Source organism: Mesoplodon mirus, assembly GCF_964341445.2.
Source record: "Mesoplodon mirus genome assembly, chromosome: 6".
Lineage (NCBI taxonomy): Eukaryota > Metazoa > Chordata > Mammalia > Artiodactyla > Ziphiidae > Mesoplodon > Mesoplodon mirus.
Window position 1 is genome coordinate 142,227,900 of NC_138982.1, and position 18,935 is coordinate 142,246,834.

Genomic DNA, 18,935 nt, shown 5'->3' on the forward strand with positions numbered 1-18,935 from the left:
TTCACAGAACCTTATTTAACATATTTAAAAAACAACCACATGGAGATACTAATCAGATTGTGATCCACTACATTATCCTGATTGGCTAGGCTCAAATCCAGGTCATCTGACCTTTGCCTTGGTCAAAAAAGTCTGGTTGCCTTTCCTGCGAAGGCAAGTGATTCACAGAACACTCATGTACATTTTTATGTAGCAGTTCTGTTCTCTGACCTGGATCCTTCAGAGCAGATTATATCGGAGACAGGCTAATGTACTCACTGCTTTGCCCTTCACAAATGATAGTAAGAGTCAGTTCTCCTTATAAGAAAACACTTGGGAAGCAGTACTAGATTGGCTCCCATTTTTATGCATCTTCAAAAATGGGAAAACAATTTCACGTATTCCAATTTTATTAGCATAAGGCCATTTGTACCTTTGTTTTGTACCTAACTGAAGGTAGATTTTCTTACTCACTCAGGGAAAAGCTTTTTCACAGATACAAAGTTGGTGCCTTCATATGAAGTCTAAGTATGCTCCACTTTATTTTGTTGGCCAGTAGACAGAATGAGCATTACTCTTCAACAAGAAAGGAAGGAGAGGGGTCATGTGGACAAGGTGTAAGGACTGAGGAAGGACATGGGAAACTATTGCTCAAGAAAGAGTCTGCTTACATCTATTGACTGTCCTGCAGGTAATGGAAATCATCCCCTCCTGACAATTACAGTGAGAGTCCTGTGTTCGAGGACTTTAAAATGCAAACAATCAACATTAATATAAATCTTTAATTTCATACAGTTACTTTTGCAATGTGGATGAATATTCTACCGGTAGATGAACACATACAACTCTAGGAGAACCATAAAATCACAGAACATCCATGCTCAACAGACACTGGAGAACACTAGCTTCTCATTTTGAAGATGACAAGTGTGAACGTTGATGGGAATTTGCTGACTTGCAAAGAGATTTGAAATAAGACTGTTGCTTACATTTTAGGTGCATTGAGAGCCCTGGCAAAGTTTTCTATAAGTTAAACCATCTTATTTTAATTTTTTCCATAAATATTGTCACACTTTGCTTAATTTAGTAAATGATTCAATACCCTTCCAAAATAGATATTTAATGCTCAACAGAAGGGAGGAACAAAGAAAACCATATTTCTAAAACTAAACTATAAAAATATAAAAAGCTACTATTTTTTGACTTTAGAAAAACTGTGATATATGGCTTTGGCAAATATTATTTTTAAAAGCCATCAATCTAAATGATAATATAAAAAGTGCTATATAAAATAAATACAACACAGCATGAGCTCATGGATTTTGGGCCTCACAAGTCACTGGGTTAATGTAGGGAAGCCTTATTTCACAAATTAAATCCCAAGGTCCCCACATCTCATTCACACATTTCTTCTCTGCTAATTTTCTGAAACTTCACATTTTAGGTAAATACACCTTGGCTTGGAGTTTAGGGGAGTTCATAGTTGGCTTCTATAGCTCTGTGTGTGTGTGTGTGTGTTTGAATGGGAAGACAGGGAATTCTTATGAATTCTGGTTATTTTCATAACATTTCAGGGAAACACCATTGGTGAGTGCTGTTGAATCTGACTGCATAGGTGCCATGCATCCTAAGTGTCTCCTCACCTCTCACAATTAGCTGGCTTTGGTGCTCCACAGCTGCTGCCTCATTGCGGGCTATGCAGGTGTAATTCCCATTGTGCATCAGGGAGAGGTTGGAAATCCTTAAGGAGCTCGTGAAGTCAATGTTGTCAATGGTCACCCCGAGGCTCGCTGGGATTGGCCGGCCATCCTTCTGCCAGGTGATGGTGATGGGTAGGTCCCCTGAGACCACAACACACGGGATGAAGACCCGCTGTCCAATGGAGAATCTTGGAAACTCAAAAGGTTGGATAAAAGGTGGAACTGAAAGAAAAGGAAAGAAAAAGTAAGAGAGGAAAGACGATAATGAACTGTGTAAATACTCTATATTTTTTTCTTTAACCCTTTTGCATGACATTGAAAGAGTAATACAAATCACGGCTATAGCATAAAAGTATATGAACTGGTAGAAGAGTTGAAATTGTGCTCTTTTGTTATTTGAATTTTCTCATTGTTCTAAATGAAAAGCATGGCTTGATTTGTACTTCAGCAAATATGCTTAATCACATTTATTTTGATAATTTTTTAAAAAAATTGAATAATCATTTTTATTATTTTTATTCTTTATTTTTTTGCGGTATGCGGGCCTCTCACTGCTGTGGCTTCTCCCGTTGCGGAGCACAGGCTCCGGATGCACAGGTTCAGCAGCCATGGCTCACGGGCCCAGCCGCTCTGTGGCATGTGGGATCTTCCCGGACCGGGGCACGAACCCACGTCCCCTGCAACAGCAGGCAGACTCTCAACCACTGTGCCACCAGGGAAGCCCTCAATAATCATTTTTAAAGGAAACATTTCAGTTTCTGCACTTTTCAGTGTAAATACTATGAAAGAGGGACCTGGGTTTGGTTTTCTCTTAGAAGGTTTTAAAAATGATGTGTACAAGAGGAGATTTCTTTCCTGCTTTGCTAATATTAGGAGTACAATTACTGTTCCCTCTTCAATCCATTCCACATCTTGTTAATACTTTAAGCCTACTGAAGAAGCAGAGATTCCAGTTTAATTGTTAACATTTTTAAATATCTAACATCCACCTAATAGCAAATGTTAATTTAAAAGATTTGTGTTAGGATACTTGCATCATTACTCTGCACCCCTCAATTTTCCACATTCCTTGCACATGACCTTAAGTTATGAACTGGTCCGTGGCCAGTTTTCCGAGTTGTGGAGATGTGTTGCCACTGAAGATAAGGTTATATAGTCTTCAGCTCGGCCAGCCTTGGACACAGCCAAGCTCAGTCTGGAATGTTCTTTTTTGATTTAATTTCCCTAATAAACTCTTATTCACCCTTCTTATTTGTCATGGGGTCATGGGCTAGTTATCATTATCCTCTTCCTATCAGCCTTTTGGGATAGTTATTCATAGATTATTAAGATTATTAAGCCAATAATAACCTAATATAAACCAGTTATTATATTAGGTGATTTTACAAAATGAAGTTATTAAACAGCAGGATGTCTACAAAGTTTATTCTTTAAATCAGTCATAGTCTCCTTTCAATTATCAAGTGAGGGGAGACAAAAGGGATCCAGCTGAGAAACATCTGAGTGGAAACCATTCATCCATTCATTCATTCACTCAAGAAGTGCTTACTGAGCACCTGGTACGTGCTCAGTACTGCACTGTGTGCTGGACAGACAGCAATGAACATGATATACATCTGTACCCAGTGGAGCTTTCATTCACAGTCACAGGCAGCGGATGTCAACAAAGTATAGCAGTGGTTTTTCTGTAATTTAATATTATTATTACTACCCCTGTATGCTTTCAAAAGAAGTTGGAAGTTAGAATTGCAAGTTAGCCATTAGCCAAATTGCAAATTAGCCAGAGTTAGTAAGCAGGTGACTCAAGTTAGGTTTTACCAGAGAAACAAACAAACAAGCAAGCAAGGAAACAGAGAGCTGAAAGTACAGACAAGCATATTCCATGTCAAAACTGCTGTGGATCCTCATTGCAAAGTTAGAACTTTGGGTCTGCAACAAGTTGATCTGACGCTAAGAGAAAAAGATCTCAGGATGAGGTTCTACCTGGTGCTTATAACCAATGAGTTAGTGATATTTTAGAAATGTGGATAGTATGAATTTTGTTTTTGTTTTCTTTTTAAATTCTGATCACTCTTTAGCTAATTCTTGCCTCTGTTCTTGAAAAGTAGAGCCCTTTCTCTATCCTGTAACTTTCTTCTGCTATAAGAAGATATTCTCATGCTTAATAAATATTGACAGCCTACACCCTGCATAGATCAAGTTGGATTACACTGTGTTTGTTCATAGTTGTTTGTCATTAGGCAGGGAAAGTGCCAAGTTGTAGCAAAAGTGCTTGTATTTCTCTAAATCTTGCCCCAAGTGTTACAAATGTTTACTCCATATTAAGTATTAACACTTAATAAGTTGACATTTTAAAAATAAAAAGTAACTATGTTTCCTCTTCTTTGGTTTACTTACACACAGAAACCTAATTTTGAGTCTACTCAGATAACCCTAAGCACCCATTGTTGGCTTGGTGCTTTTTATCTGAATTGCAGATCATTTTTCTAAGATAAGAACTTTGGAGCCAGACTACCTGGGTTTAAGTTCAGCTGTGCTACTAACTAAAGTCATTAGCACCCCTACGTGCCTCAGTTTCCTTATTTGTAAAGTGAGGGGGGCTGCTGTGAGCAGTAAATGAGCACAGGGGTCACAGACTTTCACATGCACCTGAATTAGTTTCTTAGCACCGATTCTATTTCGTAAGCCTTTAATATGAGGAAAAAAACAGAACAGTTAAACAAAATATTAGTGGGCAAGGGAAAGGATTCCATTTCCCTTATTAGTTACAATATGGAGAAGAAATATATAAGGACTTACTTTCTAAGCCCCAGATCAAGAAAGAAAAGTAAGGGCTTCCCTCGTGGCGCAGTGGTTAAGAATCCGCCTGCCAATGCAGGGGACACGGGTTGGAGCCCTGGTCTGGGAAGATCCCACATGCTGCGGAGCAACTAAGCCCGTGTGCCAGAACTGCTGAGTCTGCACTCTAGAGCCCACGAGCCACAGCTACTGAGCCCGTGTGCCACAACTACTGAGCCTGCACCCTAGAGCCCGTGCTCCGCAACAGGAGAAGCCACCACAATGAGAAGCCCGTGCACCACAAGGAAGAGTAGCCCCAACTCGCTGCAGCTAGAGAAAAGTCCACACACAGCAACGAAGACCCAGCACAGCCAAAAATAAAAATACATAAATAAATTTTAAAAAAAGAGAGAAAGAAAGATAAGATGTAGCACCTCTGACCTATCTATTTAATAAGAAAACAATATGGGCTGTAGGCCGTTAATAATTATTAAATACAAGTGTCTTTTTTATAGCAGAAGAAAGTTATAGGACAGAGAAAGGGCATATGCATATTATTTCTGAAGAACAGAGGCAAGAAGTAGCTACAGGTGAATCAGTTTTTAAAAATTCATGCTTTCCATAATTCTAAAATATATGTAATTCACTTGTTTATAGAACTGTAAGAAGTATAATTATAGTTCAAGAAGTAAATTTCAAAACGTTTAGGTATAAAGTGACACTGCTGGAAATGAAGATTCTAAACCAGTGAAAACAAAGGTCAGAAAGTCCAGGCACTAACCCTCACTCATGTCACTCAAAGGATAATCCCTCTCTCTGAACATCGTATTTTAAACTTCTGCGGCACCCTTATTATCTCCTTTCTTGGTCTAAACCAGACGCTGAGAATTCAGACATATTGATGAGGGCTCAGTAAGAAGCCACAACTGGTAAGGTAAAGGTGGGGAGAAACGAAGCATAAACTATAAAGAGTAGATACAATGCAACACACAGCACCTGGGGACATTTTTTGCTGGGGCACACTGCTCTTAATAGCCAGCTTTTTTTTTGCAATTAATACAATATCATAGTGCATAATTAAGACTCTGACTCATAAGTTATTGTTAATATATTACAGGGGAAAAAGATCATATTTAAAATATTTAAAAATGTATTTATAAACAGAAACTATCCAAGATAGTTAAAATAAAATTTTCATGATGAAAGGAAGGATTTAGTTAGAGGGAAAGGTCATTTTCCCAGAATAATGTCAAAATCAGGTTTGTAACTTCTTATTTTGCCTGCCACATTACATTGGGATGTACTTTATTTTTTTAACACAAATTAAAAGACCTGTGTGTAATGTCACTTCTTACTACATATGTTGCTTCAGCCACGAAACAGATGTCTGCTGTACAAAATGCTTAAAAATATTTTAAGGGGTCCAGAATCTTATATTTTGCATGTATAAGATATAAAATTAGAGGCAAAAAGTAAACCAAGTGATTCAAAAACTCTTGTAATGATTTTGGTGAAGCCAAATCACCTGTTTGAGGCACATTGTTTATTGTGTCTGAGTCATTATGTCACCTTTTAAGGTAAATTCTCTGAATCTTATTGACAGTAAAACCTTGTAACAATACAGGAGCAGAAATTCTGAATGTGACCTGCAGCAGGTTTCCACATAACCGTCCTTCATAAAGTATATAAATATCTGCTAAATGTCACTTCTTACCAGGCTTGTGTATTTCATTCTACATAGTGCTGGGGGTTCCGTTCTCTGAGGCAGTGCTGAGCCCTTGAATACTGTCAAATGTTAGTTTAGATTCTTATTCTTTCTAAACCCTTAACAAGAACATTAAATGAGGCTAATACATTTCTGTGTCTTGTCCCTCAAAAATTAACTAACTGTATATTCTTTTTCACAGGGGACAAAACAAGTTTTACTTTCCCCCTCACCCAGAGTGGAGGATGACATACTGAAACAAACATAGTTGTGTGTTGGCCAGTCTTGAGTAGCTAGCAGTGTTATCTTGATCCAGTTTTTTTTTAACTCTATGATTCCATTTCTTCATGTATAAAATGGTGACAGTGACACAATTCATGAGTGCCAGGAGAGGGCTTTATGTAACATGCCAGCCCCAGAGCCCAGGTGGTACCTAGAAGTAGCTCAGTTTAGCATCCTTCTAACTTTCCTCTTCTTAACTCTTTTTTTTTTGTCCCAAGGCCCATAATTCACTGGGAAAATCAAATACATTTCATGCATGTTGAGACATATAAGGCTCTATTTCCATTGCCATATATAATTTCATCAATTCCAACATTTTGTCATTTCACGTCCAGTGGTAATTTTACTCCATGAGTCTCCATACAGAAGTCTCAGGTTGACAGCTTTTGGTATCAGGTTGCTCAGGGAGCCTGCCTCAAGCCAAAGTATTCTGAGTCAAGGCTGTGGTTATTTTCATCTTTCTAGCTCCTTTTCTCCATCCTGTTTAACAATCCTTTTCTTCACATCCTTTAAGACATTTTCTTTTTATAACATTTTACATGTTTCATAAGGTCTCCAAAAATTGCATCTCTTAATCCTGCCCATTGTGGGAATTCAAATCCCATGGCTGATCTCTGAGAGTTCAGTCCCAATTACTCTCCCATTTTAGAATCCGTATGCCCATCAGGGATGCCTAGAACCTGCGTAGGCTCAGGGCTCTGTACTGTCCATCCAAATACAAGCTGTGGCTCAAAAACCATGAGGCTGGTGAACACGTGTGACTTGTGGGTCGAGCACATCGCTCAATGGACTGTCTACCCATAGAATTGGTTCTTTGTCTAATTCTGCTACTTTACAGTATGCTTTAGAGTACAGAATTGTAGATTACTGCCCCTATGTGATGTAGTCCTCCATTCTGTTCACACAACACATTAAAATCTTTCTCCATCCACCCCAAGAGCCTGTTGTTCAAGATTTTATAATAAAATGTATGACACGTGAATATAGTGATTTATGTATGAGGCTGTTTCCTAAGTAGAGTGACCCAGGAGGCAGGAGATATATCGAGTTTATCTTTTATACTTCCCACAACTAGTGGAATAAATGGTGCCTTGTACATATTAACTGCATAATAGTTTTTTGAAAATACCTTTTAAGAGGTGATGATGAACATGTGTCTACATTTTGCACATTAGACAATCCTGGAGTTATGAATACAAAGGGAGATACATCCAGGACATAACAATGATGAGATGGTGAGATGGGAAGGACAAAGGTGAGGCTGCTATTCAGCCTGAGTAGGCTTGGGGTCCATGAAGTTTATGATGTGATAGAATGAGCAGACTAAGCAATTCCCAAGTGGTTGGTCACTAAATCTAGAAACTGAGAGGCATGCATACTTCTGTCTTGTTCTCAATTGTATCATCTAATAAATCACTAAATCCCTCAAGATTTCCTGGTCTAAATCTCTTTTGAATCAGGACCTTTCTATGCATTCCGACTTCCACTGCCAGAGTCCTCTCTTATCTCTCACCAAAATAATAATTATTTTATTCTCCCTGAAATGCATGTCCCACATATCCACCACCAAAGTGTTCTGAAATGCAAAACCCACCTGAAAACCTCCAAGTGTTCCTAGAGTATAATTTCCAAGATCCTTTACCCTCCAGGATTGTCTAATATACCTACTTCTATACCTATCACTCTACTCATTTTTGCATTCATGTTCTGACAACAAGTATTTTCCGTGCACACATATTACATGCCACATGTCCTAGGGGCCCAGGACTTCTAACTAGTCTGAGCCACCCCTCCCCCTACTGTGAGGGCAAGTTGGGGAGACAAAGTCAAGACCTGGCCTTGCTTATTCAGGTATAGCCACTGGTGCCAACTCTGAACCACTCTGTGAGCTTGTTCCCCTGAGCTGAGTGACTTCTGCCAAAGCTGCTTCTGGCTCACCACGAATTGGGCTGCTGGTCCTTGGCCTGTACCTGCTGAAGTGAGAAGGGCACGACCAGAGCCCTCCAGAGCTTCAGGAGGGTACAACGCACAAGTAAGTAGGGCATTGCTGGGAGCCGGCAGGTGCTAAATAAACAGAGGCTTAAGCACGTGCACATAAATGTGGGCTTCTTTGCAAGCCCTTCTTGACCTTTCTCTCTAAGCTCCCTTGGGGTTCAATATGAACTGATTTTAACTGACACCCAAACACTGACCTAGAAATCAAAGGTGGGAGTGAGCCAGCAGGGTGCTCTCTGGCGCTGCTGCTGGGTGGGAAAAGCAGAGAAGGAGTGAGTCATTGTCTCTCCCGTGTGGTAGGATGGCATTCAGGGTCCATCTCTAAAAATTCCCTTAGAGAGCTGTTTCCTGGGCATATTTTCAACAACCCAAGCCATATAAAACATAAAAAAATAAATAAGTTTTCTTTAGCCAGAGATTGAAATGACCACACTTAAATTTCTGTGGCTGAGTTATTTAAGTAGGCGGTTTGGGTGTATTTAGGGAAATTCACACCCGTGAATTATTTAAGGCGTGCTCAGGTAAGGAGAATAATCACTGTTTGGCTTAGAACTCTTTAAGTCAGGTGTCATAGCAGAAACATAAATTGGAGTTTCCGAGATTACTCAGCTCTGGCTACATTCTAAGTGATAAACATTCTCCTTCATGGACAGAAAACAATAGGGGAACAAATCACACATATTTACCCCAGTTTCAGAAAGTTCCAGGTTCAAGACACCTGCCGTGACTTGAAGGCCTATTTACAAGTGACACATACAACATGCAAAATCATATACACGAATTTCACAATTCTCACTCAAGATGAGCACCTACTTCACATTTGTCCTACTGTTGTTAGAACACCATCTGCTGTAGATATTGCTGTGATAAAACACATCTTTTCTCAGGTTATATTGCAAGTTTTACAGTGAGTGGAAACTATTTTGCTTTCTGGTATTATTTCCTAATGCATGTTAGTTTTTCTATATAGAATATTGTCCTCATTTTACTCAACAAAGGGTCCAATACAGCCAATGAGGTGTTAGGTTTTTTTCAATTATTAGAATTGAATTACACAATGTTTGTGTGATCAATGTGATCAGAAATTATCTATATATCTCTCTATATTACTATGAACTAGTAATGTATTCTCAGGAATAATAAATGTTGTCACCATCTCTGCTTGCTTATGGGTATTTATAAATCCTAGACAGATGGTTTATAAGAGTTTATAAGAGTTCATAGATCCCATAGCAAAGGGATAATGAGGGTAGCTGCCTCTTCCATTTGAAAAGTTCACACAAAGTAAGAAGGAGATTAAAAACCTTAAATAAATAGTTCAGTGATTCAAAGGAAGACTTTGTGCCCCTCACAAATGGAGACATTGTTCCTCAGTGCCCTGGCCTGGCTCCCTCCCTCTGTTTCCCTGACGGTCTCACCTAAAGCCTCCCTGCCAGGTGTGAGCTTGATGCAGTGGTTTGCCTCATCAGCATCTTCATCCAAAACTCCTTCTCAGGCTTCCTGCCTACTTGTTCAGTTGTCCGCTAAGACCTCCATCTGGATGTCCCAGAAGCATCTCCAATCCCAAACCAAACATGTCATGTTTCCCCTTAATCTAAGCCTCTCCTTCAGTTCTCTAGCAAAATCTCCCAGCTGCAAGAAGCTCAGAATAATAAGTTATTACATTAATGTTATTTATAATATAACATAGTATGATATGATACGATACAATTTCATATAATATTCCTAGCTGTACATTTCTCTTTATCCCCAACCCCTCTCACTGGCTGTGATGTCTTGTCTACTCCACCTCTCAGTACCTCTTGCATCTGGCTCATTTTTTCCCCAAGCATTCTTCCATCATCTTTATTTTTTTTAGTAGATCTTTATTGGAGTATAATTGCTTCACAATACTGTGTTAGTTCCTGTTGTACAACAAAGTGAATCAGCCATATGCATACCTCCCATCATCTTGTATTAAAACTTTTCAATTTTGTCCTAATTGGTCTCCCCATTTGTTTTCTTTCTGAAGTATAATCCACCTCATAGACCTCAATCAGATTAGTTTTTCTAAAACACTTTGTGAGTATCTCCCTCTGCTTCTATCACTTCGCTGCCTTTAGGATGGCGCAGGAGGCACCGAACGCTACAAGATCTGATACTGTCTCTGTGCCGACTCACACCATTTGCCTACAGTAAGTGTCCTTTGGTTCAGCCACATTGACTCTGAATGTCAAGGGCTACACCCTGTCCCTCTTTCTGTCCCCTGCCCCAGCAGTGCCCATTCTCACCCCTACCAGCTTAAAGTGTGAAAACTCAGCTCAGCTGTTACCTGCTTTGGAGATTTTTTCAGGCTATAAATCCCTTTGAGACTCAACTAAGTTTCTCTTAAAAACCTTTTCTTTGACTCCAGAGTTTATGCCCAGAACTAGCTAGATGTCCATCTTCCGTACTTCCAAAACACCTCCCATATATTTCTTTGATGCCATTGTGTTGAAATCAGTGGCTTTCTTACTTGTCTGCCCACTCTTCTCCCATCGCTAGCTGAAATGTTTTTTTTTCCCACCCTGTGCCACTTTCCTCAAGACTTGTTACCTCCTGTCATGTATTATAGTTATTTGTCTATAGGTCCCCCCACTGACCCCAACCCTGTGTTAGCGGTGACCATCCTATTATTATTTGATCTCATTAACAGTAGATGCACTGATATGGCCTGAATAAACTAAAGAAATCATAGGAATCAAAGAGATTCTTTGAGTTAAACATTGTTTTGGTAACAAAACATCTAGTCTAATGATGCTACTACCCTACACTGTGACAGTTTTCATCTCCTATTTGAAATATTGGACTAGCATTATTAGAGAAAGTGGGAGCAAATTAATGAAAACTATTTTTTAGGAAAAGGTATTTAAGATGCACATCGATAGCTATTTAACATCTGCATAAGTGGTAGGATTTGATGTACGTGAAGACATGTGGCCCAGGTTCCTTCAAAGACATGAGCCCCAGATTCTGTGTGTGACCTCAGGGGGCACCCTTCAGTCATCAGCTACTTCAAAGGTGGGCCCAGCTGCAGAGATCCCCCTCACCCAAGTGCAGGCCCTTCCAATGAGTGACTGAAGAGGGCAATTTTGCCCCAACTCAGGACAACTCTGAAGGAACACTCCAGAGCCCCCTGCAGAGTCAGATGAGGCTGTAATGGGCCTGCTCATCTTCCCCCTGTGCCCAGTCCTTCTCCCTTTCCCTTCATCCACACGTGTTGATGGTAAGGACACTCCCTGGTAAACATCCTGCACACCAAACTCCATCTCAGAGGCTGATCCCGGGAGAATACAACCTACAACAGTTTGCCTCATCTAAAATATTAAAAAAAAAAATTGATCTACTATTCATAACAAAACCAGGTCTGTTTGTAATACTGCCTCTGTATACTGCATCCATTCATCCATCCATCCATCCATGTTGCTTTTATTCATTTTGGATTGTGACCAGGGAAGAATTATCATGTGTGCTGGGTTCTCTTTTAGTAAGACCCCTCTGTACGTGATTCTCAGTATTTTCCTATTCTCCTGCAGAACAGAAGAGGGATGACAGAAGCAAGGGAAACAATAATTTGAAAAGTTAAGTCTGTATTGTTTATTCATTTGTTTGTTTTACTCATTTACCTGTCCTAAGCTCAGCCAGTGCTCAGCACCGAACTTCCGTCTTTGTCTTTAACATGGGGCTATGCATATTCACAAGCTCGGTAAGTGTATGTGTATGTCCAACAGTACAAAAATGAGGAAGAATTCAATGCCAATATCTGAATTAGAACCCAAGAATCCCAGAAGTCCCAACTTAAAAACACAAGAAAACCTGGCAAACATTAATCACACACACACACACACACACACACACACACACACAAATACCCAACACATACACATACTGCATGCACTGGATAATGGGTTTCCAGTAGATGAAGCCAAAAGCATAGGTAGGTTTCATAAGCTAAATACAACCCAACAGAATAGCACAGTTGACATAAGAAGAGTGTAACTTTGGAATAAATCAGAGATGAGTGTAGCTAACTCTCCTACTAAGATTTTTAAACAAGGTCGTTCTTACGTAGGATGCCTATTTTGGACTACCAGATTATGAGAAGAACTACGGAGCCATAAATATGGCAACATAAGTATAAAGGTAAGAGAAACTTTAAAAATGTTTTAAAATACCAATTAAGTCCATGGGAGAAAATACACTTAAAACATTTTAGGAAGAAAAAAAAATCCTTAAGGCATAATGTAGAATTATAATAAAAAGAAACAGGAACTGTTGTTTTCATCAGCTGGAAAGATACACATTAGATATAAAGAAAAGACAAACTGCTTGAAATTTTCAGAAATAAAACACTAAAACGAGCCATGAGAAACAGGACAGCATCTTCTTCCAAAGCACTTTCAGGAAAAATGGACCACCTATATAGATGCCTGCAGTGGGATATAGGGGTAGGAATTCGGTGTTTTTTTTCAGGGGAATTCTAGTTTTTAACCATATGAGACATTTCTTCAAGGATTTTCATGGAAGGCATTTGATAGCCATAACCATATTACGTTGAAATAAATAGTTTCTTTAACACTTAAAAATGGTGAACACCTGCAGAATTCATGAGAATTTCTGTATTTAACAATAAGAATCACCTTGGACTGAGGAGATAGATAGGCAGGTTATTTTTCTCCTGTCTGGGGTCAATAACATGGTTATATAGAGACTTGGTAATAAAACTGAGTAGTTTTCTGATTAACCCAAACTAACTTGCATCTCTAATATTTAAAGAAAAGCCATTTGAATCATAATGACACCAAGAAAGTGAAACATAGCTCTCGTGTTGTACAAACCCAGGTGGAGAAAAGACTCTTCCAGATGGGTTGTACTCATTTTATTTTTATTTCTATGGACTATTAGTGCAGGCAAAGCCATGGGACTCAAACTAGAGGTGATGACAGCCAGGCTAAATGACAAGGACAGCCAAAATTCACAAAATCGCTGGCATTCGTTTTAAAGCTTAACTTCTTTTCCCAATTAGCTTCTTTACAATAATTGCTAGTAATAGCAAGGTATTTACTTGAGAAATATTTTTCATGACCTTGACTTAGAAAAGGTCATCCTTCTTTAAAAGCTTGGTTATTAACTGTAACTGACTTCAGGTGGCTGTATTCTTTTTTATGAAATATGTCAGAGAGAAGACAAGGATATCAAAAGGTAACTATGATATTTCAACAAAGCTGTAAGTCAGTGAAATTATTTTGGCACATTTCAGGCATTGAATTAGTGATACAATGAAGGAGGGATATCGTTAAATGCATGAATATAGACTAATGAAAGATATGTCCCTCTATATTCCATCCACCCAATATTCACATCAGCATAGATCTATGCAAAACTAATTATACAGACCCCTCTCTACACTTTCAGCCAACTGTATGTCCCTTCATGAGTCTCCTCAATTTTCGGGGTCTCTAATTCCTCTTGATAAGACTCAGACAAGATGGCTTTCAGCGTAGACGTGTTCTGATTCTTTGAAAGGTACAGAGTGAAATTTTCCAAGTATTTTTATCACTTGTGGACAACTTGGAAGATTCAGGTCTGCAAAACCAAGGTATTTTATTGCCACACCCAGATTAATACACATCATAAGCAACTGGCTCTTTCTTGAAGAAATTAACAAATTCTTTCACTGAATTGAATAGTTAGTACAAGGACGTTTATGTGCTTGGAGATATGATTGCAGCATATTTATGAGCACTTAGTATCAACAGATCTTTTTATAAACCTAATTATCAATACTTGAGTGATCCTGTTCAGTGCCAAATTAAGAGAGAGAACAGGAAGTAGAGAGTAAACGGAAAATATAAAATAATCTGACTAAAACAACTTTTGATACAAGATCAATTCAAATAAACATATATGTGTTAAACATGCATCAAAAGTCACACACACACACACACACACACTGGATTAAAAATTGGGTTCAAGCAACATCACAGAATAAAAAGCTACATAAAAGCAGGAGTTGAAGAAATAGGAAAAGACCTACCAGGCACAAAGAAGGCAAGAAGAGTAATTTTCAATCATATAATAGATATTACAAGACAAAAAATTACCAGAGATTGTAGCAGAAGATAGATACATCAATTACATTTGGTAATATTAACACCCACTTTGATCACTGGTCAATGAAAGGAATAAAAAAATTGGCAAAGCTAGGGATGAGATATAACACAATTATTAAATTTAATCTAACACATACAAACTTATGCCCAACAAATATATGAAAAAACAGACATTTATTAAAATATAGGAAACATCCGTAAAGAAAGCTTCAATACATTTCACAGAACGAAAATGACCTCTGACCACACCACCATGATATCTTGATATACGTAGAAGAGTGGAAAGCATGGGTCATTTAATAAATTATATCAGGATTACGGACTCAATCAATAAAGAAAAAACTGGACGCACATTCCTACTATATCTCCAATCCTCAATGAGGACTGAAGACCTAAATGTGGACAGTGGAATGTAAATGTAGAGCGAATATAGAAAAGAAAATGTAGGCATGGATCCTCCATGAGCCCAGAGTCTTCTTAAACCAGATCCCAATGAAGACAATCAAAGATAAAGAGTCAAGAGATCTTGGAAAATATATTCACAACTATTTATAAGTAACAAGAGACTCATACTTACATTAAAGAACTATAGCAAAGCAGGAAGAAATAGCAGGAAGACTGATGGCAAAATGGGTAAAGGAAATTCATAGATGGGACACCCAAATACCGAAAAAGAGTATAAAGAGATGCTCAACCTCAGTAGTGATGGAAGAAATTAAAAGTAACATTACATCCATTATACTGCAAAAATTAGAAGGGCAGGGCTTCCCTGGTGGCGCAGTGGTTGAGGGTCCGCCTGCCGACGCAGGGGACACGGGTTCATGCCCCGGTCCAGGAAGATCCCACATGCCACGGAGCGGCTGGGCCTGTGAGCCATGGCCGCTGAGCCTGCACGTCCGGAGCCTGTGCTCCTCAACGGGAGAGGCCGCAACAGGGAGAGGCCCGCGTACCACAAAAAAAAAAAAAAAAAAAAAAAAAAAAGAAGGGCAGATAATACTAATTATTGGCAAAGATATAGGGAACTGTGACCTTCTACACATGGCTGGTGGCGGCATAAACTAGTATAGGAATTTTGGAGAGTGCTATTCAGTCATTAGTGAAATTAAAATCTATGATGCAACAATTCTATTTCCTATCCTACACTTAGTATTACATATAGGCACATCTACAAGGATATTCGTTGTAGCATGATATATAGAGTCAAAGATCTAGGAGACAACCTAAGTGTTTACTTTTATGGTTTTATCTTATCTTTATCTTAATAAGGGCATAGAAAACGTATTTAAGATAAATATATGCACCACATCTTCTATATCCATTCCTCTGTCCATGGACATTTAGGTTCCTTCCATGTCCTGGCTATTGTAAACAGTGCTGCAATGACATTTTGGTGCATGTATCCTTTTGGACTATGTTTTTGTCCAGACATATGCCCAGGAGTGGGATTGCAGGATCATATGGTAGCCCTAATTTTAGTCATACAGAGAAAGAGAAATACCGTATGATATCCCTTATATGTGGAATCTACAAAGAAATGATACAAATGAACCTATTTACAAAACAGAAACATACAGATTTAGAGAGCAAACTTATGGTTACTGGGGGGAAGGATAGGGGGAAGGGATAGTTAAGGAGCTTGGGATCGACATGTACTGCTGTATTTAAAATGGACAACCAACAAGGACCTACTGTACAGCACAGGGAGCTCTGCTCAGTGTTATGTGGCAGCCTGGATGGGAGGGGAGTCTGGGGGAGAATGGATACATGCATATGTATGGCTGAGTCTCTTTGCTGTGCACCTGAATTATCACAACATTGTTAATTAGCTATACTCCAATATAAAATAAAAAGTTTTTAAAAAGATAAATATATTAAGTAAACATAAATATGTGGCATGGAAATAGGGAAGAGCAATACCAGAATTGGTGAATGGTTTAAAAAAAAGATAAAGCAAAATAGGGAATTTGTATGAACTGATGATAAAGGTGTGGTATAAACCAAATATTGACAAAATAGAACAAAGTTCCCATCTGACCAATCAGCACCTGGGTTTTTGTTCTTGAGCCCAAAGGAATGTCTCAACAGTGGGGACTCGGGTTATAACAAAGAAGTCTTATCTTCAGGATCGAGGTGATATTCTCTTTTCCCTCTTTCAGACATTAGACAATTCCTAGAAGGCTGTGTTTCTCTGAGAGTAGACGGACACATCCATGTGTCCTTACAAAGGAAACCAGTTTCTGAGCTTTGTTGTACACAACACAGTTGAACGAATGAGGATGTTAAAGATGGTGAGTCAGGAAGGCAGTGGCTCATCATTGCCCGTGTTGGGTAGTTTCTATGGGGAAGGAGGAGCGTTCCTCTGAGCTGCCCCAGAGGAAACAATGGGACCAGAAAGAAGAGAAAGAATTAGAGAAGACAGATTTGTATTCAACAGGAGGAAGAAATGTCTGATCATCATGGCCAAGCAGAATCAGAAGGGGCTTAGAGCTCACTGGGGGCACTGCAGAGACCCCGTGCAGACAGTCCGGAAAAATCTGAGTACAGTCGAAGGGCAGGTTGAGTATCACATGGGATGCTGGTCTAGATGAACCCCAAGTTTATTTATATCCCTAAGGTTCTATCCTTGTATCATCTATTTACACATATGTAGGCATATTTTATATATACTTAAGTCCATCTACATTTGAATATAATACACATAAATATTTACACATGATTTTAACATATATGAACACTTTATGTGTGAATGTAATATCTTTATATTTATAAATAAATGTAATAACAAATATTTGTTATATATTGCACGTGCATAAACTATAAATTCTGTTGAACTTATATATTTTGACCATAACTTGTGTTTGTACTAGTCCATATTTAATGAGTTTAAATTTTTCTGATTAAAATATTATCAGGGCATTATTACTTAAGCACTACCAAAGGTTTTTTTTCCCTGCGTGTGTTTGTGTGCACATACAAGTGTGTGTATATCCAGAGAGATTGACTATGGGTCAGGCAGTGAAAGTGTGAGTAATCTTCTTGTCATGTTTTCTTCCTTTCTCATCTCTACTTCATTCTCTCCTTCTTGAAGTCCCTGTGTCTAACATGCATAACAAATACTGCAAAACCTTATTTCTCCCACAATTTTAATTTTAACTGAATAAAAATTTGCATTCTTTGACTTCATAGCAAATCAAATACATGTTCTTTTTCTTTTTGTCTACTTAGAGGAAACCAATTTGAGATGTTATTTGTAAAAAAAAAAAATTATATGGTGTTTCCTTAAAGAAAGGTACCAGTAGTGGGATTGCTGGGTCATACGGTGGTTCTATTTTTAGTTTTTTAAGGAAGCTTCATACTGTTCTCATAGTGGCCGTATCAATTTACATTCCCACCAACAGTGCGTGAGGGTTCCCTTTTCTCCACACCCTCTCTTATTTGCAAAACAGAAATAAAGACACAGACATAGAGAATAAATGTATGGATACCAAGAGGGAAGGGTGGTGGTGGGAGGAATTGGGAGTTTGGGAATGTCATATGTACAATACTGATACTATGTATAAAATAGATAACTAATGAGCGACTCTACTCAATGTACCACGGTGACTGAAATGGGAAGGAAATCCAAAAAAGAAAGGATATATGTATATGCATAGCTGATTCACGTTGCTGTACAGCAGAAACTAACACAACATTGTAAAGCAACTATACTCCAATAGAAATTAATTTTAAAAATAAATAAATAATTAAAATGTAACAGGAAACAGGTTAAAAAAAAAAAGAAAGGTACCAGCTTCATTTTCCAGATTGGAAGAAAAATTACAAAGCAACCTATCTACAGGACAAATCTGCTTGAAGGCAAGTGCTCCAGCTGATTTTGGAACTCAGTCTTGACATCCTAACCAAAGTAAAGAACTTCTCTTCTGTGGAAGTGTGAGAGAACCTCTCCTCAGGTCAGGTGAGAAGCTACAGCCATTTAAGCACATTTAAACATGAGTGCATCTTTGGTAGTTTACAAAGGAGGGATGGTGAAAATTCCCCACATAATCAGCCTGCTTTTGCCACATTAGGATATTACATTAACAAAGAAAACTTAAATTCCCATTTGAAGTCATAAATTACCACGAAAGTGTTACACATTTAATGTATTGCCTTTATGTTCCCCCACCAGCTTTATTTTCTCCCATATTACTCACAATAGAAACTGTACACTCTCTAAGTAGTTGCTGAAAATCAATACAAGAGTTTTGCAAATGACTAAAATTTATGCTCACACAAGACCCTAGCAAATAGGACCTTAAATTAAACATTGCTCAACTTTAATGAGGCACCTAAAAGAGAAAAATAACCTCGAAATGTTATGTTTTC

General features: G+C 38.4%; 1 protein-coding gene across 2 annotated transcripts in view; it reads right to left on the minus strand.

Moving 5' to 3' along the window:
* The window catches only part of DSCAM (DS cell adhesion molecule), a gene marked incomplete at both ends in the record, with an annotated part of 740,068 nt that overhangs the window by 279,128 nt on the left and 442,005 nt on the right, over window positions 1-18,935 (minus strand). For both annotated transcript variants that reach the window (XM_082624816.1, XM_082624817.1), the window contains one exon: window positions 1,623-1,901. In XM_082624816.1, the coding sequence (XP_082480942.1) occupies window positions 1,623-1,901 (279 nt within the window). The remainder of the gene's footprint in view (window positions 1-1,622; window positions 1,902-18,935) is intronic.